The sequence below is a fragment of the Jaculus jaculus genome, chromosome 9 (assembly GCF_020740685.1).
Source record: "Jaculus jaculus isolate mJacJac1 chromosome 9, mJacJac1.mat.Y.cur, whole genome shotgun sequence".
NCBI lineage: Eukaryota > Metazoa > Chordata > Mammalia > Rodentia > Dipodidae > Jaculus > Jaculus jaculus.
Genome location: NC_059110.1, coordinates 90,473,859 through 90,499,751, shown reverse-complemented (window position 1 = coordinate 90,499,751; position 25,893 = coordinate 90,473,859). Strand labels below are relative to the sequence as shown.

Sequence of the window (25,893 nt, the reverse complement as noted above, 5' to 3'; positions counted from 1 at the left end):
TGTGGTTTAGCTCTGAGATGGGGATCCTGAAACTTGTAGAGGGGACATCCTGTGGGTCGTGGCCATCCACCTTCAGGATTAGACACTCAGTATGGATCTTAGAAGAGAACTACCCAACCACGTTTATGACCCAGAGGCGGGCCTGTCTTGCTACACATCTCCAGCTGAAGGATGTGTTCTACTGAGGGGCAAGGTGAGTGGGGATGGAGTGTGACCTCCCTATTCTATACCTGTGACCTGGGAAGCTTTATAGCAGCCACATTCAGCTAGCAAGAGAAGCTTAGCAACAGGTTATTTCTCAGTTGTAGGGCCTAACAACCCAAACCCTGATCTGGGGACCACTCAGGGGGGACAGAAGTAAGAAGGACCCAAAAACTTAGGCAGGAGGGAACCCCCTTCCTTCCGCCCAACCACCTGATGCCAAAGCTCCACTGAGGGGAAGTGGAGCCCCTGGCGGGAGGAAGAGGACATCTGTGCACTCTCATTCCATGCCGCGTGCTGTGGCAGATGGCTCGGTCTCCATCACCTTATTTCATACTCCTTCAAACCCTAAGTCGTAAAGATTATTATTACCACCGTATGGGTGGGGAAACTGAAGCTCTGAGATGTTTGCAAACTTGCTCAGGATCCCAGAGGAAATAATAAACAAACTGCCCTACATTGAGCATCTGCTCTATAGCAGACATCATGCTGCCCTTTGCCACTGTGAGCTCATTCCCCATATTTCATGAAATCTAAGGTAACCATGGTGGCTATAAGGGCCAATAATATTTTATGTGCCCGTAAGAAAGAAAATACAGTGGGTTAAATTAGAATACAGTGCTGAGGCCATTGATGGCAGGGCCTCACAGACGTGTTAGAAGGCAGAAAAATGTGTGTCTTAACTGATAAAACACAGAAGTGTCCCAGCTGTGAGATCTTCTGTCATCCCCAGTTTATAGGTGGGGAAATCATAAGAGTTGATGAAAGAGCTGGAACCCAAACCTTGCTCTTCCTAAAACTACAGCCCGATCTTTTGATCATGCCACCTCTCAGGGTTGGCAGGCACCTGCTATGTTCCCCTGAGCTGACACTCTCCCAGGCCACTCCTTTTGATTCCCACAGACCACCTGGGACAGGGAGCTGCCGGTGAATACAGATAAAGAAGCAGAGCTGAAGACCAGAATCCAGACCTGCCCTACCCCAAAGCCCACACACTTTGCACGGCACCGCGTGCCTCGTCGCCTGCCCTTCTTGCCTCTCTCTCCTTCAAGCCCTCTTGCGGAATGCCACTTGAGGTTCTCCGCGAACACTGGCCTTGCTCCACTGAGCCCTACTGAGAAAGTGAGAGTGTATACCCTTCCAGGGCCTAGCGAGAAGAACCAGACAGACTAAAAGAAAACCTGGGACCTGGATGGAAAGATGGCTTGGCTGCTAAAGTACTTGCCTGCAAAGCCTAAGGACCCAGGTTCAATTCCCCAGGACTCACGTAAGCCAGATGCATAAGGTGGCGCACGTGTCTGGAGTTCGTTTGCGGTGGATAGAGGTCTTGGTGTGCCCACTCTGTGTGTGTGTGTGTGTGTGTGTGTGTGTGTGTGTGTGTATTTCTCTCTGTGTGTTTCATTCTCAAATAAATAAATAAATAAAATTTTAAAAAGGAAACCTGGGACCAGGCCTTCCCTCGCAGGAAGAATATATAGGCTGCCTACACCTCCCTGGCCCTGTAGAAACAAACCTATACTCTGAAAACAAAGCTCCAAGCCTGTCCTGGGACTTACTTTGTCTCATCATTGCCTTATTTGCCATGTTACCTTATTTAATACTTCTTTGTCATTGCTGTGACAAACAAATATATACTGACCAAAGGGAACTTAAGAAAGGACAGATTTATTTTGGCTCACATTTTAAGGGAATGAATTATTGATGGAGAGGAAGGCGTGGTGGCCGGAGCATGAGGTAGCTGTACACATTGCATCTGCGGTCAGGAAGCAGAGAGAGATGAAGGTTGGTGCTTAGCTTGCGACTGCCTTTTTCCCTTTCTACTCAGCCTGGGACCCTAGTCTATGGGTTGTGCTACCACAGTCAAAGTGGGTCTTCCCTCCTCAGTTAATCCACTCTAAATATGCCCTCAAAGACATGCATAGAGGTGTATCTGCTAGATGATTCCAAATCCAGTCAAGCTGACAATGAAGATTACTCATTATAGTCTCTAAGCCCTGGGAAGGGACCCAAGGACTCAGGCAGAATCTCTGTCCAGTGGATATGGGACACTAGCCAGGATATAAAGACCCAAGGCTCCAAGCCAGGAAAAGACTTCAGGGCCTAGACTCTACCACCATGTAATCTGTATACAGTGGGAAAGAAAGATTTTTTAATTTTTTTGATATTTTATTTATGTTTTGGCAAGCAGAGAGAGAGACAGAGAAGGAAAAAGAGAGAGGAGAGAGAGAAAAAGAGGGAGTATGTGGGCACACTAAGGCCTCTAGCCACTGCAAATTCCAAATGCATGTGCCACTTTGTGCATCTGGGTTAAGTAGTTACTGGGGAATTGAACTGGGGTCATTAGGCTTTGTAGGCAAGCCCAAATGATTTTTTTTTTACCCTTCCACTCTACTTTTTCTTTTTTTTAATTAAGAACATGCTTTTTATGGATACATCATATGTTGGTACCATCTTTTTCCTCCTCCCTGCCCCCATTCCACTTAGGGCCCTCCTCAGTGGGGTTGCTGCTATTCCCCATGGGGTTGTGGTTTATGGGTTGAAAGAGCAGCAGTCAGTTATTGAGGGGGCCTGGGAAATGCCTCTGGGTATGACGTCCCAACATATGACTCTTACAATCTTTCTGCCCCCTCCTCTACTGAATGCCCTGAGCCTTGGTGGGTGTGTTTTAAAGTCTACTTCAGTGATGAGCTCTCAGTAGCCTCTGGATCTCTGCTTTGGTAAGTGTTGAGTGTCCTCGGCCTCTGTCTCCTTCCCCCTGGCGCGGATTGTCAGGCTCACCATAGAAGAAGCACCCTTCCTCATCTCCCCAACTCCTCTCTGGTTTCACCTGGGCCTTAGCTTAAGTGTGAGGGGTGGTTTATCTCTTTGGGTTTATCTACTTTCTGAAAATGAAAAACAGTTTCTGCAACAGAGAATGAAGTCAGCATAGGTTGAGTGGAATAAGCATTGTTAATTTAGGGAGATTTTGATGGATGCAGCCCCTCGTTTTTAAGGTTATAAAGTAGCTCTGACCTGTGTCATGAGCTCTCTTGACTCAGCTTCCCCTTCTGTAAAGTGGGAATAACAACCATAGCATTAGACTGGATGTGGACCATCCAGAAATTTATCTCCTTATCTGTATTTTGGGAAGAAAAATCTTCCCAGCCACAGGTGAGTGGCAAGGGATGCATTTGAATGTGAGCTCACTGGTTAGCCCCAGGCCCCTGGTTAGACCTGCAGAGAGAAACGCCCTGAATGAACAGTGATAACAAACCAACAAGCTCTGAGAACTGGGACTTTGTTGGTCCACAAAATGAAATGAATGCCCACATAGGAGGTGATAAATGCTGTCATCGTCTGCCCGTGTCACCTTAACAAAACACCAAAGATGGGGAGGCTCAAATGGCAGACATCTACTCCCTTACAGCTCTGCGGGCTGGAAGTCCAAGATCAGATGCCAGGGATGGTTTCTGGGGAGGCCTCTCTTCCAGGTTTACAGACGGCCACCTTCTCATAATGTCCTCAGAAGCCCTTTTACAATGTCCACAAGAACAGACGGGTCTGGTGATTTGTCTGATCCGATGACCTCATTAAACTTTAATTACCTCCTTAAAAGCTGTGCCTCCCCAAGCAGTCACGCTGGGGAAAGGATTTCAACACATGAGCACAGGGCAGACACAATCCAGTGTACAGCAGGTACAAATGAATGCACTCCCAAGGCAGGCGGTGCAGGGGCCCTTCCACAGCAGTCCTTAGGAAGGACCCACATTCAGGGCTGTCGGTGGCAGACAGCAGCTGCCCAGCTCCCCTTCCAAGTTTTCCTCGGATCAATTCCTACAGTCTTGAAAGAAGCCATACAAGACCACCAGCCCATCCACACAAAACTGGGATCCTTTAGTAGAAAGCTTTTTTAAAATAATTTTTATCATTTTATTTTTGACACAGAGAGAGAGAAAGAGAAAAAGAAAGAGTGAGAGAGAGCGAGAGAATGGTTGTGCCAGGGCCTTTTCAGTGGCTGTGAACAAACTCCAGGTGTGTGCACCTCCTTGTGTGCAAGTGTGGCATTGCGTGCTGATTGCATCACTTGCCTCTGGCTACTTAGGACCTGGAGATTCAAATATGCATTCTTAGAGTTCACAGACAAGCACCCTAACCACTAAGCCATGTCTCCAGCCCTAGAAAGACCTTTTTTAATTGTCAAAGAACTCTGAACTGTGCAGGAAATAACACCCAGGATGCCTAGGACTGTGACATTACTTACAATGGGTGCAGAAGAGCCACAGTTTGGAGAGTGGTAGATGGGCTGCCAACACCCTCATGAGCTCCTGTGAAAATTAATTATATTTAAAACCAGGAATCCCTGCTAGACAGCAAGCACAGCCTCAGCTGGCTCGGGGCTGAGCTGCAAACCTGGGACACAAGAGCTCACCCTCCGTTCTGTGAGCCAAGGACACAACATGAACTTCGTATTTCACAGCTTAGCCTTGCAGAAAGCCACAGAGGCCACCCATCCTTCATGACTGGCGAGGTCTACCATTCCGCCACCAAAAAAAAAAAAAAATCTGCAGGAAGGCAGATGAATCCTGTGGCCACTGTTCACTGTGCGCAGGGCTCAGAGGGGTGCAGCAGAACCCCAACCACAGTGTGTCACCAATGCCGGGCGAAGAGTCTTCCCAACTCCCCATATTGAGAGCAGTGGAGCTTTTCTTAGCTGTAGGTAGGGCTGTAACGTAGGAGTTATGGTGCCAGATGTTCATGGCCACACAAAACCACCACTGAGTCAGTGGTCTCTGGGATCTTGTCTTATGAATTTCAATTAATGAGATAATAGAGAGCTTACAAGAAGGGAAGAAGACAGAGCTTCTGCTGGGAGGCAGGAGGGGGTTCCCAGAAACAGGCAAGCCTACCTGGGGACCCTGATTGGGGTTTTTTATGGGAATTTACTGAATGGGGGCTGAACTGGCCAAGTCAGTGTCCACATCAGGTGTCCATGCAGTTTTGCAGGAAGGGGAATATGCCTGTTTACATTCCTAAAAAAGGAAATTACCTTTCTTAGAAGGGGGTGGTTTTCTCTTCTAGGAAATAAAGAGCTAAGGAGAAGCCAGGGTCCCCACTTACGTTTCTGCCCCTCAGAAGTGGAGGCTACAAGGACTTCTTTAGGGAAAGGAGATGACATGGAACCAGGTCAACCCCCTTGTCGACTCGAGGGCATTTACCATCTTTAGCCACTCGTAGTTTACTGTCAGGGGTCCTGTTACCCCTAAACTGCCTCACCAAGTACAGGCTACAGAATTGTCCCCACCCTGTGGACCCTCCCGTGGCAGTACGTCCTGAGGGTGAAGAGGACCAGGCTCCTTGTGCGGAGTGCCAGAAATACTGCAGCTGCCCCCCGAGACAGCCACCAACCCTGACTGGCTGGAGAGCTAGCTATGTGACCACTAGCTGATACTCTACTTTGTGGAAGACCCTGACACCCTGTTGCCCACACAGGAGCTACACACACACACACACACACACACACACACACACACACACACACACACCACACACTTCCCCTTCCATGCTCATTCATGGCTAGGACCTGCAGGCTGGTGCTGTGCCTAGTCCTGCCTACCTCAGGAGCTATTGTGGGCCTTGTGGAAGTAGGGACTCTCCACAAAAACAAGAGGGCTGCAGAGGCCAGAGCTGAACAGGCTTCCTCTGCATTCCCCCGACACACACACATGCATGCACGCGTGCACACACACACACTGAGGCAGGAGGATTTTGAGTTTGAGGAGGGCCTGAGCTAGGCCATAAGACCCTATCTCAAACAAAAACAAAACAAAGGCTGGAGAGATGGTTCAGCAGTTAAGGCACTTGCCTGCAAAGCCTGAGGTCCCAGGTTTGATTCCCCAGCACCCACGTAAAACCAGATGCACAAAGTGGCATATGCATCTGGAGTTCGTTTGCATGGGCTTTAAGCCTTGGTATACCCATTCTCTCTCTCTCTCTCCCTCTCTCCCTCTCTCTCTCTCTCTCTCTCATAAATAAATAAATAGTAACAAGACAATAAGAGGCCCCCATTTCAAGAGAGATTGTAAACAGAAGAGGGTTCAAGCTCCACAAGCCCTCCTCTGGCCCACCCTTCCTGCACTCACAGGAATGCCTCCATTGCCATGTAAATGTGATGTATTTTAAGGGGAAGAGTAGGAGAATGGCAACTGGAGATAGAAAACCAGCCCAGCAGCAGGGTGGAGCCAGGTGGGACTGCACTAGAGGGGAACAGACTGCCCAGAGCCGGCCCAGTGCTCTAGCGTTCTCCCCATTCCCCCTGTGTGTGTGTGTGTGTGTGTGTGTGTGTGTGTGTGTGTGTGTGTGTGTACCGGTGTGTGTGTTTGGGTGTGGAGGCGTCATGCAGATGAGTGGACTAAGAGGGACTAGTTGCGCAGCCCGCAGCCCACACAGCTGTCCCGGCAGCGGCAGCCCAGACGTGCTAGTTTCACAGGGAGGTCACTCCTGCTGGCCTATTTCTGGATTGCTCATTTCATAGTGCCCGAAGGTGGAAGCTGGACTGAGGGATTTTCTGAGAAAGACAGAAATGCAAGCAGAAGAAGGAAAGTGGGAAGAGGAGAAAGCGAATGAGAAGGAAGAAGAAAATTTCACAGCAAAGTTGCAAGCTGGTACTTTATAGTTGGTGGAGCAGGGAGGGCTGGGGGACTGCAGGACCTCCAGGACTTTTGTCAGCAACACTGAGAGGTCAGATGTGGGTCTGTCTGGGCCCTGGACAGGCAAGGGACAAAGCTATACTTAATAGAGGAGCCTGGCCCTGGAATAAAGGGCTGGAAGCTAGCAGAGGCGTGGGAGGAAGTTCCTGGGCCACACCGGCCTGTGTATAAGTGATCAAGACAGGCCTGCCTGAATCTGAGCCCAATCTCATTGCTCCAGTGAGGCCATCCCCTGCTCTATATCCCTGGAAGTGACTTCTCTCCTCCTGGTTTCAACCAGCAAATCACACACAGGCAGTTTGTTGAGGATCACTGCCACCACCAACAGCCCTTAACCCAAGAGAACAGCACATCCCTGAGCGGATGGGATCATAATGGCGTGCCGGCATCACCAACACACTCAAGAGCACGCCCCTGCCTCTGACGCTGCGGAGGGAGGGAGGAGAGGCTTGAGCAGCTGCAAACCTGCTACCATGTGTGTGCCCTGCGTGTGCAAGTTCTCGGGAACAGTGGTAGAGAATTCTCCATCACTCAACTGGTACTATGCCAGGACTCTGTCCTAGGCACAGAGCACTGGCTCCAGCCTGCCTTGCTGCATGGCCTGAGCATGACCTTATCACACACACATGCATTCACAGACACGTGTGCACAAGCACACGCATACACACACACTCACACACATGCACAGGCGCACGCATGCACACAGACACACACGCGCACACTGCCAGGCCTCCATGTCCTCTGTGCCTTCACTTGTGCAGCTCCCTCCCCTCAGAGCACCCTTCCCACCACAGGAGTCATCTGAAGACTGAGCCTGCAGTCTTCCTGCATGCGCTCAGCTCAGGCTGCTGCCTGCATGAGGGCTTTTCTCAGCCCCTTTGCCCACCACGCTCTGGCCACGCCCTCTGTGGTGTCCTAGTACATGCACATGTGTGTGCAGGCCACTCCAGGCCAGAGGTTGATATTGAGTGTCTAACTCTGTTGCTGTCCCATCTACTTCCTGAGGCAGGGTCTCTCACTGAACCAGCTGGTCTAACAAGCCATCTCGCCTTGCAGATGCCCCAGCCCTCCTCCTGGGATTACAGGCTCTTGTCACCATGTCCACATAGCATTTACATGAGTGCTGGGGAATTCAAATTCAAGTCCTCCTTTGTTTTGTTTTTTTAATTTTATTTCTTTATTTATTTGAGAGAGAGAGAGGAAGAGGCAGAGAAAGAGAGAATGGGTGCGCCAGGGCCTCTAGCCACTGCAAACAAGCTCCAGATGCATGTGCTCCCATGTGCATCTGGCTTACGTGGGTCCTGGGGGAATTGAACCGGCCTTCTTAGGCTTCACAGGCAAATGCCTTAGCTGCTAAGCCATTTCCCTAGCCTCTCTCTCTCTCTCTCTTTTTTTTTTTTTTTTTTTTTTTTTTTTGAGATAAGGTTTCTACTGTAGCCCAGGCTGATCTGGAACTCATTCTATAATCCTAGGCTGCCCTTGAACTCACAGCAATCCTCCTGCCTCTGCCTCCCGAGTGCTGGGATTAAAGGCATCCACCACCATGTCTCTGGTAAATGTTTTATTCACTGAACCATTTCCTGGCCCTTCTGGAAAGATTCCAGGAGCATCTGTAGAGCCAATAAGGCCCAAGGTGAACGTCATGTTTGAATGAGATGAGTTATAATCTTACCAACATCTTTCTGTGTTTTTGCATAACTGAGTTACACTTTCTGTTCTTGTCACATTCTCCTCTACTCATAGACATTTTTGCAATGCATACAAGCTTATTATTTTATTATTAGTCACAAATCATGGATAATTCACTTTTTAAATTGATTTTTGTCGCTTGTTAAAATGCTACATCAGCTGTTACTGAGTTTCTAGCTAGCAGGACAAACAAGAGTGGATCAGTGGTGACTTCAAGACAGGGACAGGACGTGACCAGTATCTGATTGGATAACACTCCCCCCACCCTGCGCCCAGTGCAGTCTGATGGGTCTGAGTGCTGGTTGGGGGTGCTCCTTCTGAAGAGAGATGGTCATAATTACTGAGGTTGCAGAACGTTGCATATTCTGTATTTATGAAGAATAATTTTGTATTTATATGGTACATAGTAAGCTTTGTCTGTCCTATGTGAATATGAGGCCCTGTGTGTGCTTTGACGGCTTCTGCATATGAAGCATCTCAAAATGAAGCATCTCTCAACTCCAAATTCAATCAAATGGCAGTGGTTAGATGAGTTCTAGGGCCATAATGTCTGGTGGATTAGTGATATTTGCCATATGCCCAGGACGGGGCTGGGAAGGATACAGTTGCCTGCGGTACCTTATAGAGCACTGTCTGTAATATTTTACAGGCTCCCTCTGAAAGCAACGGGTTAGCAGCAGGGCCCCGAGTCAGATGGATCCTGACTCCCAATCCGTAGCCTTGCAGACAGACAGATCTAGGTATGAATTTTGTCTCTGCCATTTTTCTCAGTATAGTGTGATGTTAAGCAAAGTTTGCTCATCCGTGAAATGGGGATAATAATGGCTCCCAGACCAGACTGTGTGTTACAAGGCCTAAACTGTTCCATACTAGGGTCTGAAGAACACGTGTCTCCATCCCTTGACCTCGGCATCAGCCTTCTTCCGTCCAGGCTGCAATGACCTCTGCTTCCTGTGGGCCCCGCCCCACTGTGATTATCCTTTTAGACAAGGATGGTAAGGTAGTTGCGAAAGCATAGACAGCAGGGTTTTAATCACAGCTCCATACCCATGTTTGTAGTCACCTGACGTCTCTGGAGAGAAACACAACAGAGATCATGAAAGCACCAAACCCAAAAGTTTGTGAGGATTCAATGAGTTTATAGTAGAAAAATGCTCAGACCAGTGCCTGGAACCTAGTAAAGACTCAATAAATGCCAGCTATAATTCTACCACCAATTAAACTACAACTTAGTCCTACAAGGTCATGGGGAGAAGACAAATTCTTAAAGATACCGACCTCTGGACTAGGTACGTATAGGTGCACACCAACCTATATATGCTTTTTGTCCCTCTGCCTCTTTGGAATGACTTGCTTTTTCCCCATCCCACATCCTCTCTGTTCTGACCTTGAGGGTTGAACTTCCAACAGAGCCCTGCTTGCTCCTGGGCTGCCCTCAAAGGACATGTCTCCTCAGAGGCCTCTTTCCTGCCTCTGTTACTCGCTGATTGGTGGATTTAATTTTAGTATTTTATTTGATTTTAGAATTGTTTAAAAGGAGCACAATATAATCATTTGTGAACACACTTAAATCACTCGGCGGGATGCAATAAAAACATCAAACTGAAAATTACAGCTCAGAAAAGCAGGCTCTGATTTCTACTCTGCCTGGGTGGGCAAGATAGACGTTTGCATGAGTATGGAGGGTAAAGAAAGAGGGGAAGTCACCGGGCATGGCTAGAACCAAGGAGAGCTTGTGGGTGGGGGAGGCTTCTCAGTACATAAAACCCCTTACAGATGGATGGGTCTTCTCAGTTCATAGGCCCCTTACAGATGAAACAAAGGTTGACTGTCACATTCAAGGTCACATGAGAAAACCTGGCCATAGACTAGCTCTGGACTCAAATGCCGTGCCTGCCTCAATGCAGAGACTATGACCACGTCCTTCCCACTATCCCTCAGCTCTGCTGACTGGGGAATGAGGGCGATGCCTACCCCCAGGGATCTTGAGACATGGTAGCAGGAGGAGCTCAGGAGCACAACTGCCCTGAGTGTATGAATCCCACTTTTCTCCCCTCACCAACCTCTGGAGCCTGACCCACCCAAGGAGTTCAGGAAGTGCTTATTGAATGAGGCTGGACCACTAGCCTGGCTGGGCTGACAGAAATCCTTCTGAGTCCCCTGACAAGGCACCTGCCCGGCCTATGCCCCGCCTCCTGCTTCCTGTATCCCCAGAAGTCACCTTCCCAGAACTGGGCACTTCCTCATCGGTGGGGAATCTTGCCAGGCCAGCTGAACAACCCTCTGAGTTTTCAGAGAGACAGCCCAGAACAGATTTTGATTGCCCTGGGCTCTCAGGACAAGTTCTCGCAGAGTGGAGGCTCTCTGCTGGCTCTGAGCCAGGGTCATGCTGGCCTTGTCCTGATCCAGTTCTCCAGACAGACAAAAGGGAAGAAAACCCATTCCGAGCCAACGATCTACACTAGAGAAGTCATCTGAGAGCAGCCCACCCACTCACCACCCTGTGGGCGGGCTTGCACTGAGAGGCAGATACTTGACGATTTGGAAGAGTCTGGCAGCTACACACGCTGGACCTCTGATTCTGTGGAGCAGATCTGCAGCACCTGCCCCGATGGCCTCTCCTCCCAACCTCGCCAGAACAGCTTACTCTGGCACTGTCTGTCTTGGTGGTGCGGACCACAGGGAAGACCCTGAAGCCGCACGAGACAGGAGTATCAGGCCAGAAAGATTGCTCAGCGGTCGAAGGTGCTTACTCATAAAGCAGAAGCTCCTGGGTTTGACTCCCCAGTACCCACGTAAAGCCAGATGTACAAAGTAGCGCATGCATGTGGAGTCTGCTTGCAGTGGCCAGGGGCCCCGATGTGCCCATATTCTCATTTGCTCTCTTCATCTCTCTTTCTCTCCTTACAACTAACTAAATAAATAATATATAAACAACATTTAAAAAAAAAAAAAGCAAGAGTGTCCCACAAGCCATCAGAATGCATTCCTCCATCAGTGATACAAAGTGCCCCATAAGCCCACTCTCCCGTCAGGGACACAGGAAGGCAATAATGACACCCAAGGAGACTGTGGATTCAGTCTCAACATCCATTATGCATCAGACATGCTTGGAGATGTTCCATCTTGTTATACAACGAGGTAGAAAAATCTTAACATCCTGCTCAAAAGTTCCTCCTTAGAAGGGAACTGCCTTTCCTGGGAAGACACCATGCAAAGGAGAGGCTGTGGGAAAGGATGTGGCCAAGGGCCAAAACGTCAGAGGGTGAGGATGTTGCCTAGGCATACGCTGACTGCGCTCCTGGAAAGAGTAGGAAAGCACCTGAGGAGAGAGAAAGAAGGAGGGAGAGAAAGAAGAAACGATGGGAAGGAACCAGAAAAGGGCCAAAGAACTTACTCATGCTCCCTCAGACACATTCCTGTGTGTGTGCGCCCGCGCCACAGCGCACGTGTGGAGGAGAGAGGAAACCTGTGGGTGTCGATCCTTGCCTTCCTCCTTGCTTGAAGCAGAGTCTCTCTCTGCCCACCTCTCTATTTGCCAGCCTACCTGGCCCAGGAGCTTCCGGTCTCTGCCCCACTTCTTGCCTGAGGCATGCTGGAATCACAGACATTCGGGATTGTTTCTCAGGCAGAATAGGGGATCAGGGAGGCCCAGCCACTTGTTCAAGGATGCCCAGCTCAGTGAGTAAGAACCAGAATCAAAGCCAGCTTATTCTATACCTCAAAGGATGTGCTTTCTACACCCCAAAGGGTGTGCTTTGAACACAAAGCATGGCTCAGTGGTTAAGTGCACTGCCTGCGCAAGCATGAAGGTCTAAGGGGACCAGAAACTGTTGAAGTTCAAATCTCTTGAGCCCACATTCACAGCTGAGTATGGCCACGTGCACTTGTAACCCCAGTCCCACAAAGGCAAGGAGAGACCAGCAAATGGCCCAGATGCTTGCCGGTATCAGCTAAAGACCCCAGATCAAACTGGGAGCAAATGGAAGAGTGATGGAGTGGAGCTCCCAACATTGCGCTTGGGCCACGGCAGGCAAGCACTCCTCAGCGACAAGCTCGTGGGAGCTGCAAGGGCACATACACGTATATACCAACACCCCCTGCACCCCACACACACACACATAAACAAAAAATAGTGGGCTTTTGATAAGGCCACAAGCCTAGCAAAAGGTGGGCCAGGATCTCAGTCACCAGAAGAAGCAAGGACAAAGAGAAAGTTAAGCCAGGCCAGAACAGGACTAAGACCCCGACCTAGCAATGAAAGGTGAGCACTGGACGATGCAATCAGAGTTGTTCTGTTCATAAAGTGAAGCAATTAGCAATGCCACCAGCTCTGTGGCATAGCATTGTCGGTCAATGCAAGGCTCAGGACTCAGTCCTGGTGTCTGCTCTCTCTCCCTGGGCTAACTCATCCACTTAGGGGCTGGGTCACATGTTACGGTCTCCCCCATTCTAGCCAATGCGAGCTCATTCGCACGAGCATCATCATAATTTTGTTACTGAATTACAGCAATGGATTAGAAAGTCCTCTTTTAGTTGAGCTAGAATGACTATTAGGGCTGGAGAGATGGCTTAGTAGTTAAGGCACTTGCCTGGGAAGCCTAAGGACCCAGGTTCGATTCCCCAGTACCCACGTAAGCTATATGCTCATGGTTGAGCATGCATCTTGAAGTTCTTTTGCAGTGGCTAGTGGCTAGAGGCCTGGTGCACCTATTCTCCCTCCCCCCCTCTCTCTGTCATAAATAAATAAGTAAAATATTAAGGATTAAATAAGATAGTGTATGTAATATGCCGCACACAGTCAGTGCCTGCCACACCAAGAAATGTTGTCTTCATCCCTATTTCCCTATGAGAACTACTGTTGTGTCGATCTTACTCTTGGGATGGCAGAAAACAAATCTAATTCTTCTTCCCTGAGAGAGTTCTTCAGATATTTGAAGACAGTGCTTCAGGGTCCCCCTGAGGCTCCACTTGCCCAAGATAAACAAATACTCCAACCCACTTTCAGACACGCGTTGTAAGCAAAAGTTGATGTTGCGCACACTGTCATTTTCCAGCTGCCGTCGTGTGTGTGTGTGTGTGTGTGTGTGTGTGTGTGTGTGTGTGTGGCTTCGGAGGCGCTGATGGAGCAGATGATGAGGCAGCGGCAGCGCAGTATGCAGACCATCTGAAGTGGGGACTTGGCAAGGGAAAGGGAAAAGTAGCTGACCTTGAGCCAACTTTAGCCTCTTGCGAAAGATCCACCCAGCTACGACCACTGGCCACTCCGCTTTTGGGCCCATTTTAGAAGGAAGAGAGACTTCCTCTCCCCGACCACCACAACAAAGTTGCCCTACCTTATATTGGACCCACAGCCTCTGCCAAAGGGCGCGATTTTTCCTTCCTGAATCAAGTTTGTTTCTTGTTGAGATCCAATATTGAGCAACATGGGAATTTGGCATATTCAAAATCATCTAAAAAAAAAAAAATCCAACCCTCTACTTGGAAGTTATCCACTGCAAATGCTCCCTGTTTATGGCAACTAAGGTCTAGCAGGGAGCAGTGATCTATCCAGGTCAAACAGGAAGTCTGTGTGGATGTGAGGTCAGCCCCCTAGCTGCCGGAGAAAATGATGGGAGAGCAAAGAAAGTCTCATTGGAAAAGGAGAGTCAAGCCAGGGCGTGGTGGCACATGCCTTTAATCCCAGCACTAGGGAGGCCGAGGTAGGAGGATCATCATGGGTTCAAGGCCACCCTAAGACTACATAGTGAATTCCAGGTCAGCCTGGGCTAAAGCAAAACCCTACCTCAAAAATAAATAAATAAATAAATAAAGGAAAGTCAGATAAAAACAAACCAGAAGAAGTTTGAAAAGTCCTCCTGGGATTGTTGCTCCTTCTTTCCCACTGATCTTTGCCATGTAAGAGAACACAGGGCAGTGTGGCCAGCACATACATGGAGCCAGAGATTGCTAGGATTACTGCCGCCTCCACCCCTCATGGGTGTGTGATTTCGCAGTCTATTTAACCTTCCTGAAATTTAGTTCTCCCACAAATAAAATTAAAATAGGAACACCTACCTCAAGAGAGTCTTGTTAATATTAAATTAAATAAGCATAGGGAGTTTGCGTTCCCAGTAGTGCTAAGTAGCTAATATAAGACTAGCCCTCCTGGAAACAGCACTCATAAACTCTATATCCATGAATTTAAAACTAGTAGCTGACTGCACTAGAGAGAGGCTTGAGGCCACCAGAAGCTAGAGAGTGTGCAGGAAGGAAGTCACACTTAGTGAAATGTGCTCTTTTACCTGACCTCTCCCTGGTGGACATTTCAAACTTCTAAAGGAATATTGGTCTAGAGGTCAGCCAGCATTACATAAAAATGCCAGCAATCAGAATTCAGTGTTGCCAGAAAGGCTGAAAAATTAGGTCCAAGAACCCCAGAGAGAAAAGACTCACAGAGGCAGCCCCCAAATTTTTACATAAGTATTCCTAAAAACCCTAGACTGAACCCTGAGTTATATATGACTAGAGAGAGGGCAAGATGCTCGGGGGCAACAACAGTTGAAAGAGCTGAGCAGTCATTTCAGTAGCTGTCTCTTCAGAGGGATCATTCATTCCCACCAAATTAGAGAGACTTGATAAACAACGCAAGCTTTCTATTGATGCCCGGAAGTGTCATGCCTTAGGAGTTAAGATCACAAGACCAAAGGCTACAGCTCAGGACTAAAGACAAAACTAAAATAGACCCATCCATAAAGCCTTAAACAATGACTCCACAAAATCAAACTGATTAACCATAAATTTAACTGCCAGTAGAACAACATTCAATACTGGCAGGGGAAGATAATTTACCCAGAGTCACTAAAATAAAGATTTATCTGCAATGTCCACTACATAATCAAAAATTACTGGGCACATGAAGCAAGAGGGGAAACGTAGAAACATAAATAATCAGTAAAAATAACATGTAGGGCTGGAGAAATGGCTTAGCAGTTAAGGCACTTGCCTGCAAAGCCTAAGGACCCAGGTTTGATTACCCAGTACCCATGTAAAGCCAGATGCACAAGGTGGCATCTGGAGTTTGTCTGCAGTGGCTATAGTCCCTGGCATACCCATATTCTCTCTCTTTCTCATAAATAAGTAAAATATTTTTAAATAACATCTAAGCCCAGTGTATGAGTTAGAATATAATAGTTTTATAAGAATAATGATAAGTCTATTTATTAATTACAGAAAAAAGGTATAAATAATAACAGATTTTTTAAGGCAAGATGGAACTCTTTTTGGAGTGAGTGTACCTATTATGTGAGTGAATGTGGGTATGTGCATGTCACAATGCATTTGCACAGATCAGAGAACAACTTTCAGATATCAGTTCTCACCTTCCACCTCATTTTGAGGCAAGGTCTTTTGTTTTATTGCATTCAACATTGCAAAGACATTGTACTGATAAATGAAAATAGAAAATTTGTCATAGGTGAACTCCTTCTATAGGACACATTTTAAAAAGCAATCTAAAAATGATGTCAAATGGAAAATTCATATCTCCAGGAAAGATAAATCATAAAAATAGTATAAATGTGGGTAAATCTGAAACAGACGTTTTCTTTATTGCCTTAACTTTTTCAAGTCAATGGGCTACTTAAGGTAAAAACGTGAACAGTATTCTATAGTGTTTGTAACATATAAAAGTAAAATATGTGGGGAAAATAGCATAAACTCAAAAAATATATAAATAGAATTGTATGTGATGTGTTGTAATATTAATTTTGGCAGTCTGTGATAAGAATGGATACTGTAAAAACCTATAGTAACAATTAAAAATAGTAATAAGACAAAGGTATAAATTAAGATTCAACAGAGGAGATAGAACAAGCTATTAAAATAATAGTTAACTGAAAAGGAGTCAAAATAAAGAGAGAAGAAAAGAAGATATAACAAAACAGATGAGAAACAAAAAAAAAGATAGTAATTTTAACCCAACAATATTAAAAATTGCAGTAAGTGGACTGGAGAGGTGGTTGAGCAGTTAAGGCACTTGCCTGCAAAGCCTAAGGCCCCAAGCTTGGCGCTCCAGGTTCCACGTAAGCCAGATGCACAAGGAGATGCAAACACACAAGCACACAAGGTGAAATGCACGCATTTGGAGTTCAATTACAGTGACTGGAGGCCCTGGCATGCCCATTCTCTCTCTTTCACTCTCTCACATAAAAAAAAAAAAAAGGCCAGTCTGTTGGGCTTGCCTAGGAAAAAAAAAATGCATTAATTATAAATTGATCAAAACCTCCAATTAAAAAGCAGACATTGGGGGCTGGAGAGGTAGCTTAGCAGTTAAAGCACTTGCCTGTGAGGCCTAAGGACCCAGGTTAGATTCCCCAGGACCCACATAAAGTGAGATGTACAAGGTGGTGCAAGCATCTGGAGTTTGTTTGCAGTGGCTAGAGACCTTGGAAAGCCATTGTCTTTATCTCTCTCTCTCTCTCTCTCTCTCTCTCTCTCTCTCTCTCAAATAAACAAAAATTAAATTACAAAGCAGACATTGTCAGATAGGTTAAAATAGCAACACTCAAACAAGCTGTTTATAGGAAATCATGCCTTAACATATGAAGACTCTGGCATAACCTAGTTGCCTTTTGTGACGTGCCACACCAAGAATTATATGTAGACTGTACATACTTCTTGAGTGCCTATGCAGTATTTATCGAGATAAACCATATTCTAGCCCACAAACCAAATCTCAATACATTCTGAAAAAACTGAAACCATAATAGATATGTTTTTGATCAAAGCATAATTAAGTTAGAAACCAATAACAATTTTAAAAAGTGAAAGCAGGGCCCAGAGAGATGGTTTCAAGGTTAAAAGTGCTTGCTTGTTAGCCAGGCATGGTGGTGCATGCCTTTAATCCCAGCACTCAGGTGGTAGAGGTAGGTGGATCACTGCGAGTTCAAGGCCAGCCTGAGACTACATAATGAATGCCAGATTAGCCCAGGCTTCAGTGAGACTGTACTTCAAAAAAAAAAAAAAAAAGAAAATGCTTTCTTGCAAAGTCTGATGGCCTAGGTTCAATTCGCCAGCACCCTGCAAAGTCAGATGCACAAAATGACACGTGTCTGGGATTTGTTTGCAATAGCAGGACACCCTTGCATGCCCATACTCACTCACTCTTTGTGTGTCTTTCTCCCTCAAATAAATAATTAAAATGTTTAAAATAAACATAAGGGCTAGAGAGATAGCTTAGTGGTTAAGGCACTTGTCTGCAAAGACTAAGGACCCATATTTGACTCTCCAGATCTCATGTAAGCCAGATGCACTAAGGTGAGGCAAGTGCAAGCTCTCACATGCCCACTAGGTGGCAGAAGCATCTGGAGTTTGATTGCAATGGCCGAGGCTCTGGTGTGCCAATTTTCTCTCTCTATCTCCCTAAAATAATAAATAAAATAAAATAAAAATTTAGAAAAACATGAAAGCAAAGCAGGCATGATGACACACACCTTTAATCTCAGCACTTGGGATGCTGAGGTAGGAGAATCTCCATGAGTTTGAGGCCATCCTGAGGCTATATAGTGAGTTCCAGGTCAGCCTCGGCTAGAGGGAGACCTGCTTTAAAATTAAAAAAAAAAAGTGATAGTGAACACAAATTCCCAAATCAGAAATGAAGGGACATCCTACAGCTTCAACAGACATTTTAAAATGACAAACAAAATTTTAATTAAAAGAAATTTTTAAAAAGACACAATTTATGCTAATAGATTCAAAAACTTAAATAAAATGAACAAAATTCTTAGGGGAACAAAACACAAGTTACCAAACCTAGTACAAGAAGAAGCAGAAACCTGAATGTCTCTGACCCTATTAAAGTAACTGAATTCATAATTAAAAATCTTCACACACACACACACACACACACACACACTCCCTAGATCAAGCTGGCTTTGCCAACAAATTCTATAAAGTATCTAAATTAGACATGATACCAGTTGGAAATAAACTCAGAAAACAGAGACATGGGAAACATCTTCATGATCCTTTATGAGATCAGTGTAACACCAAAATCTAAAGGGATATTAAAAGTAAATTGATGACAATGTTCTTTGGAACATAAATGCAAAAATCTTTCAGAAATATTAGCAAACTAAATATGGTGATCTATAGAGAGTAAAAAGTCATGACCAAATGAAGGCTATCCTGGGACTACCAGATGGGTTCCATATCTACATGTCAAACAACATTATTCACCACAATTAAAAAGGAAAATCACGTGATTACCTCTACAGAGCAGTTGATGTATTTGCCGAAACATAGTATCTATTGATGCTTTTCAAGGGAAATAAAAATTAAAAGATAAACTCTAAGCAAACAAATTAAGCTAGCACTTCCCTAAGGCAATAAAGACATCTAAGGAAAATTAAGAGTTAGCATATTTAATGGTGAAATAATAACCCTTCCCCCCAAAGATCAGAAACAAAGAAAAGATATCCATTCTCTTTCTGTTTTTTTCCAACATGACACTGGAATTTCTAGCCACACAAATAGAGCAACAATGGAAACTAGAAGAAAAAGAATAAAACTAAAGCTATGAAAAAGAATGAACTATTGGGCTACAGAGATGGCTTAGCAGTTAAGGCACTTGTCTGCAAACCCTAACGACCTGGGTTCGATTCCCCAGTACCCACATAAAGCCAGATGCACAAAGTGATACATGTGTCTGTATTTCGTTTGCAGTGGCAACAGGCCCTGGTGTTCCCATTTTCTCTGAAAGGAAGGAAAGAAGGAAGGAAGGGAGGGAGGGAGGGAGGGAGGGAGGGAGGGAGGGAGGGAGGGAGGGAGGGAGGGAGGGAGGAAAGAACAAAAATGTTAAAAAGAATAAACTATTGATACATGAGAGAGCATGGATAAATCTCAAAGCATTGTGCTGAGAGATAGGCCAGACACAAAGGAGTGCACACACTGCTACTCTGTTTCTCTGAATGCATAGAGCATGTAAAATGAGTTTATAAGAACAGAAGCAGATCAGTGGCTGCCTGAGGGCTGGTGAGGGGAGAGTGACAGTAAACGGGAACTTTTAGAGGTTATTGGAAATGTTCTATATCCTAGTTGTGGTGATTATTATAAGGGTGTGTATATTTTTCTTAAGATTTCACTAAATTGTATGATAAACCTGGTCCAATTGATAAAATTGGCTTGAAAAGTAGATTGGTTAAGAGCACTTGTCACTTAAGCATGAGGGCCTCTCTCTAGCCACAGACCCTGGAGACCATCAAGTTCAACTCTCCAAAATTGAAAAAAAAAAAAACCACAAACACTGGGCATGGTCACACTCTCTGTAGCCTCAGCTCACCCAGGTGGAGACTGAAGAATCGCCGATGGACAGCAACAGGGGCTTGAGGAAGAGACCCCATCTTGAGGAAATACACAGATAAGTGATAAGAAAAAGACACCCAACATTCTCCTCTGACCTCTGCAAGCACACTCATGGTGTGCATATCTGCACACATATGTGCTTACCCACAGCACACACACCACACCACACACATACTCTACACACAAAAAAAAAATGGTAGGGAAAATATATACCATTAGGAAAATGAAAAAGTAAGTCCCAGATGATAGAAGAATATTCATGATACATACATCTAACACAGAACATGAAGCCAGACTGTATGAAAAATTCTTTTTTAATTATTATTTATTGATGTTTTTATAAAAAGGTTGTGCTCTCAGACTCCCCTCCCCCCACCCCGATTCTGCCAAGGGTCTTCAGTGGGGTTACGGGTTTTCACTGTGGGGACTAAGAGGCCTCAGTCAGTCTTTGCAGAACCACAGTGCCTTAGGCTATTCCACCCATCCTGATGCTCTTACAACCTTCCTACCCCCTCTTCCACAGTGTTTCCTGAACTTTGGCGGCAAGATAGGGATGTGATAGAGTGCTGAGTTCTCTGTAGACTCTGGATCTCTGTTCTGAAGAGGTTCCAGCGACCACAGTGTCTGTCACCACTTCCCTGGAACTGGTTTTCAGAGTAGCCATCGGGGCAGTATGTATTCATGACACTGCTTCCTCTGTAGTGACTTCTGGGCCTGGACAGATGAGGTGGAGGTGACCCATCTCATGGTAGTCAGCTCTCTCTTCTTTTTTTTTTTTTTTAAATTTAATTATTATTTGGTTAAGGGAGGTACAAAGCTAAGGAAAGGCACCCATATGACTAGAGATCCCACATGGAGAGCCTGCAAAAAATCGTGGAAAGAAAAGAAAGTTTGAAGAGCTCCTGCCCTGTGGGGAGCTGGAGGGGGTTAAAGAGCCCACGTGCAGAGTAAGAGTTACAGGGCGGCTTTGCCCCAGGCCCAGCAGAGGGAAAACTCACCAGCAGCTAAAAGACCCCAAGTGGTCAGGCAGCTCAGAGAGCTTGCCCTCCCTTGCAAACCTTATAGTGGTGGGCCCTGTCTTCCAGCTCGGGTGAACCAGAGGGACAGCTAGTTGGTTAGGGGCTGTCCCAGGAAGAGGCTAGCCCTGACACCAAGTTCTGGGGGCTGAACTTGACCAACTACAACGTCTCTCTTCTTGATGTATTGATGTATCTTGGTTCATTCCAGTATTCTCCTCCATCTCTAAGATAGAATAACAATTTCATTATTATTATTATTATTAATTATTATTAAGAACTTTACAGTATGAACATGTTGCATATTAGTCATATTCCCATCAGGTTGTACTCTTACATCCCCTCTCCCTTCCCCTCATTCCACTGAGGAACCTTCTCAGTGGGATATTGGTATTCACTGTGGGGTCATGACCAGTCAGTGTCAGTGGGGATGGGGGAGACAATACCTCAGGATACAGCTTCTCACTCTGTGGCTTTTACAATTTTTCTATCCCCTCCTTTAGTGTTCAGCTCTCTTCATCCTCTGAATTTTGAGACTCCTCACCATCTATAGCCGTCTTCCTGAGGAGGTTGTCAGGAGAACAGTGAGAGCAGCACTCGAGTGTAAATCATCGCATCCTCTGTGGTGTCTCCTGGGCCCTGGAAGACGTGATAGATGACTCATCTCTTACTGGCAATTAGTTGTCATATCATATCAATTGATCTTGGTTCTCCCTGGTATATGCTTCCATCTTTAAAAAAAAAAAAAGAGATTCTCCAACAAAAAGTGAGAGTAGCCAGGCATAGAAGCACATGTCTTTTTTTTTTTAATTTTTTTAATTTATTTATTTGAGAGCGACAGACACAGAGAGAAAGACAGATAGAGGGAGAGTGAGAGAATGGGCGCGCCAGGGCTTCCAGCCTCTGCAAACGAACTCCAGACGCATGCGCCCCCTTGTGCATCTGGCTAACGTGGGACCTGGGGAACCGAGCCTCGAACCAGGGTCCTTAGGCTTCACAGGCAAGCGCTTAACCGCTAAGCCAATCTTTCCAGCCCTAGAAGCACATGTCTTTAATCCTAGCACTTGGGAGGCAGCAGTAAGAGGATCACCATGAGTTTAAGACCACCCTGGAGAGTACATAGCGAATTCCAGGTTAGCCTGGGATAGAGCAAGACCCTACCTCAAAACTCCCACCCAAAAAAGTGAGAGTGGCATGGATCAAAGGTGATAAATATAGCACTTTCAATGACTTTATAATGGGCATACCCTCTCTTGTATGAAGAATTCTTACTTACCAATACTTACCAATACTAAATTTAGAAAATAAACAGGGTTTTCTTTTTTTGTAACTTTCTATTGACAATCTCCATACAAATACCCAATATACCAATGGTCATAATCACTTCCCACCACCCTCCCTTTTTCTCCTCCTGTATCTCCCCTCTACTACCGAACAGTGTTTTCTTGATGTACAAAAGACCATTAACAGATACATCACAAAATATAACATATGGATCACTGATAAGCACACAATGGTGCTCAAAATCATCAGTCATCAGGAAACTGCAAACAGAAACTGTGATGTGACACAACTGTACCCCTAAAATGCCTACAAATCAACAAGGGGACAAAGTCAAGATTTGAGGCTGGAGAGATGGCTCATCAGTTAAGGCGCTTGCCTGTAAAACCTAACAATCCAAGTTCAATTCCCCAGTACCCATGTAAAGCCTGATGCACAAAGGAGTACGTGCATCTAGAGTTTGTTTGCAGCTGCTAGAGTTCTTTGACATGTCCATTCTCTGTCTTTCTCCCTCTTTCTCTCTCTCTCTCTCTCTGTAAATAAGTAGATAATTTTTTAAGTCAAGATTTGGCATGCATGTGATAGACTAGAGCTCTCATCCACTCCTGATAGGGACCTAAACTTACTGTAGAACCACTTTCAATTATAGTTGGCCAGTTTCTTATAAAATTATAAATTTATCTAGCTGATGAACCAATTGTAGCACTCCTGGCCATTCATTCAATAAAAATCAAGATATATGTCTAAAAATTGACATAAATAGTCAGAGCCAGGCATGGTGGTGCATGTTTTTAGTCCTAGCACAAGGGAGATAGAGGTAGAAGGATGGCCATGAGTTCAAGGGCAGCCTGGGACTACAGAGTGAATTCCAGGTCAGCCTGGGCTACAATGGGACCCTACCTCAAAAAATAATAATCATCATCATCGGGTGTGATGGTGTACATCTTAATCCCAGCACTTGGGAGGTGGAGGCAGGTGGATCAGGAGCTCAAAAGTCATTCCTTGACTACATAGCAAATTTGAGTTCAGCCTGGGCTACATGAGATCCTATCTCAAAAATGCAAAAGGAAGGTAGAGAGATGATGGTACAGGAGAGAAAGATTCATGGGGTCTTTCTCATAATTGTCCAAAATGAGAAACAATGCAAGCATCCACCATCAGATCAATGAATGAACAAATGGGAGAGCCTCCATCCACTGAAGAACTACTCACAGTGGAAAGAAGGGAGCTCCTGGTGCGCCACCATGTGGGACCGGCCAGAAAACCATCCTGCTGAGTGAAGGAAGCAGGACAAGAGACTTGTACCCTATCTATCATATATCTAAGATCTATGAACACATAGATCAACTGGGCTAAGCTCGTCAGAGTGCTTGCCTGGGTGGGAGAGGAAGCGATTAGAACAAGACAGGGAGGAACTTTCCAGAGTAATATGTCTTGGTTCATAGGATGGTTACACAAGAGTATGGTATGCATTTGTCAGAGCTGTGCACTTAAAGTTTGCACACTTTATTGTAGCTTTTTATTCTTCATTCTTTTCAGGTAGGGTCTCACTCTAGTCCAAGCAGCTGACCTGGTAGTCACTGTGCAGCCCAGGCTAGCCTTGACCTCATGGCGCTCCTCTGACCTCAGCCTCCCCTCCTGAGTGCTGACATGATAGACTTGAGCCACCATGCCTGACTATTCTTCAAACTTAAAAAAAAAAAAAAGATTGGTATAAAGGGATCACCTTGGCTTCATCCATCTTACATACTCCACAACCTTGAATTCTCCTATCCCTTACCCTCCGCATCCCTGTCAGGCAAGTAATCCAGACTTTAGAAGACAATCAATGGTCACTGGACCTTCTCTGCATGGATGTGGCATTGTCCCCCAAGGGTTTCATCCCCAGCATGATTAGGGCCATAAATAATAATGGTGTGCCTTGTAGCAGTCAGCTTCAGGTTGCTGGGATAACTTCCTGACCAGACACAGTCATGGGAGGAAGGGATTTATTGAAGCAGGGAAAGTTGCATAATGGCAGAAGAAGGTGGCCTGCTTCCACAGGTCTAAGCACAGAGGAAAAAAATAAAATAAAATAAGCCCCCACCAGCAAGCTAGCACACTTAGCAACTCCGGGCAAAGTTCCCCGTAATTTGCATATCTTTAGATTGGAATTCCAAATCCACACTTACACTTTAGGCCCACTACATTACAAACTTTTTGTTTTGTTTTGTTTGTTTGTTCATTTTTCGAGATAGGGTCTCGCTCTAGCCCAGGCTGATCTGGAATTCACAATGTAGTCTCAGGGTGGCCTCGAACTTATGGCAATCCTCCTATAAATTACAAACTTTAAGAGAATCCTGAATATATTGGGGGCTATCCATTTAAACCACCACATGCTACTTTAACTCATTCTCCTCTGGGATTTGACCTCCAGGCCTAGGTCTGGGGCTCCAATGTCCCCAGCCAAAGGGGAGATGGCTCTATGTGATAAAGTGCTTATTGCTACTTCAATGCCCAGCACCCATATAAAGAGCTAGATGTGGCTGCGCGCATCCACAACTCCAGCATGAGCGGAGCAGGGACAGGAGGATCATTGGGGCTGCCTGATCAGCCTGTCTAATTGAAAAACGGCACACTCCAGGTTCAATGAGCAATTAACCCAGGGAAATATGGCAGAAGAATGATAGAGGAAGTCACCCAGCATCCTCCTCTGGCCCCTGTGCTTGTTCACACAGGGCATGTGCATCTGCTCACACATATGTATACACTTTTACACACACACAGGAAGAATATAGTTGGCTTATTCCAAGGGACACAAGATGACACATGAGAACTGGAAGTTCACAATACAGATGACAAGCTCTGAGGAGAACATCTCTGGAAAGTCCACCGAAGATGGGAAGGCTCACACCAAAGCTGAAACGCTGAAGGTCTGCAAGGTGGCTGGAGTTTGCTGAGGACGCTCAGTAACTGCTATTGATTGACAGGAGGATGCAGATGCTGCTGAGCTACCCAGGCTGAGCAAGCCTTCCTCCAAGGCTGATCACTGCCCCTTCCTGTCTTGCAGCTCACATACCTGCCCCCGCCCTGGGGGGAGTGCCGATCCTCAGACTTGGGGCTCGACTTCTTTCCCGTTTACAGTCTCACCGCCTGTCGGATTGACTGTGAGACCCGCTACATCGTGGAGAACTGCAACTGCCGCATGGTCCACATGCCAGGTGAGTGTCATGGGGGTGGGGGGGCCAAGATCTAGGGAAGGCTGCCACGTGACATAGGATGACCAAAGATGGCAGGTAGCAAGACTGCCCTCATAGCAGCATCCTGCTGTCCAGGAGCATCCAGATGGTTGGACCATGTTCATCGTAATGACCCATAGGTTCGTAGATGCCTCTCAGATCCCGGTGTCCAGAGAACCGGACGACTGGGGTTCTTACACCCTGGCACCTGTGTGAATGTCCAGATGTTGGTGGCTTTCATCCAGATGTTTCTCTTCTCGCCTGCAAATGTCTAGTATTCTTTCAAGTGCATCAAAGGGTCTGTTAGCGAGTAAATAAATGTGCCTGCACTGACACATCCATTGTCAGACTAATAGTGCATGCAGACATTTCATTAGAGCCAGTGGGCATGCCAGAGGCAGAAGTGAGGAACAGGAGCTGGTTTGGGCCAGAGTTTGGTATAATAGCACGGAAGGATGA

General features: G+C 46.0%; 1 protein-coding gene across 2 annotated transcripts in view; it reads left to right on the top strand.

The window, feature by feature from the left end:
- The window catches only part of Asic2 (acid sensing ion channel subunit 2), a 1,263,387-nt gene that overhangs the window by 1,221,913 nt on the left and 15,581 nt on the right, over positions 1-25,893 (top strand). For both annotated transcript variants that reach the window (XM_004664575.2, XM_045158533.1), the window contains exon 4: positions 25,266-25,416. In XM_004664575.2, the coding sequence (XP_004664632.2) occupies positions 25,266-25,416 (151 nt within the window). The remainder of the gene's footprint in view (positions 1-25,265; positions 25,417-25,893) is intronic.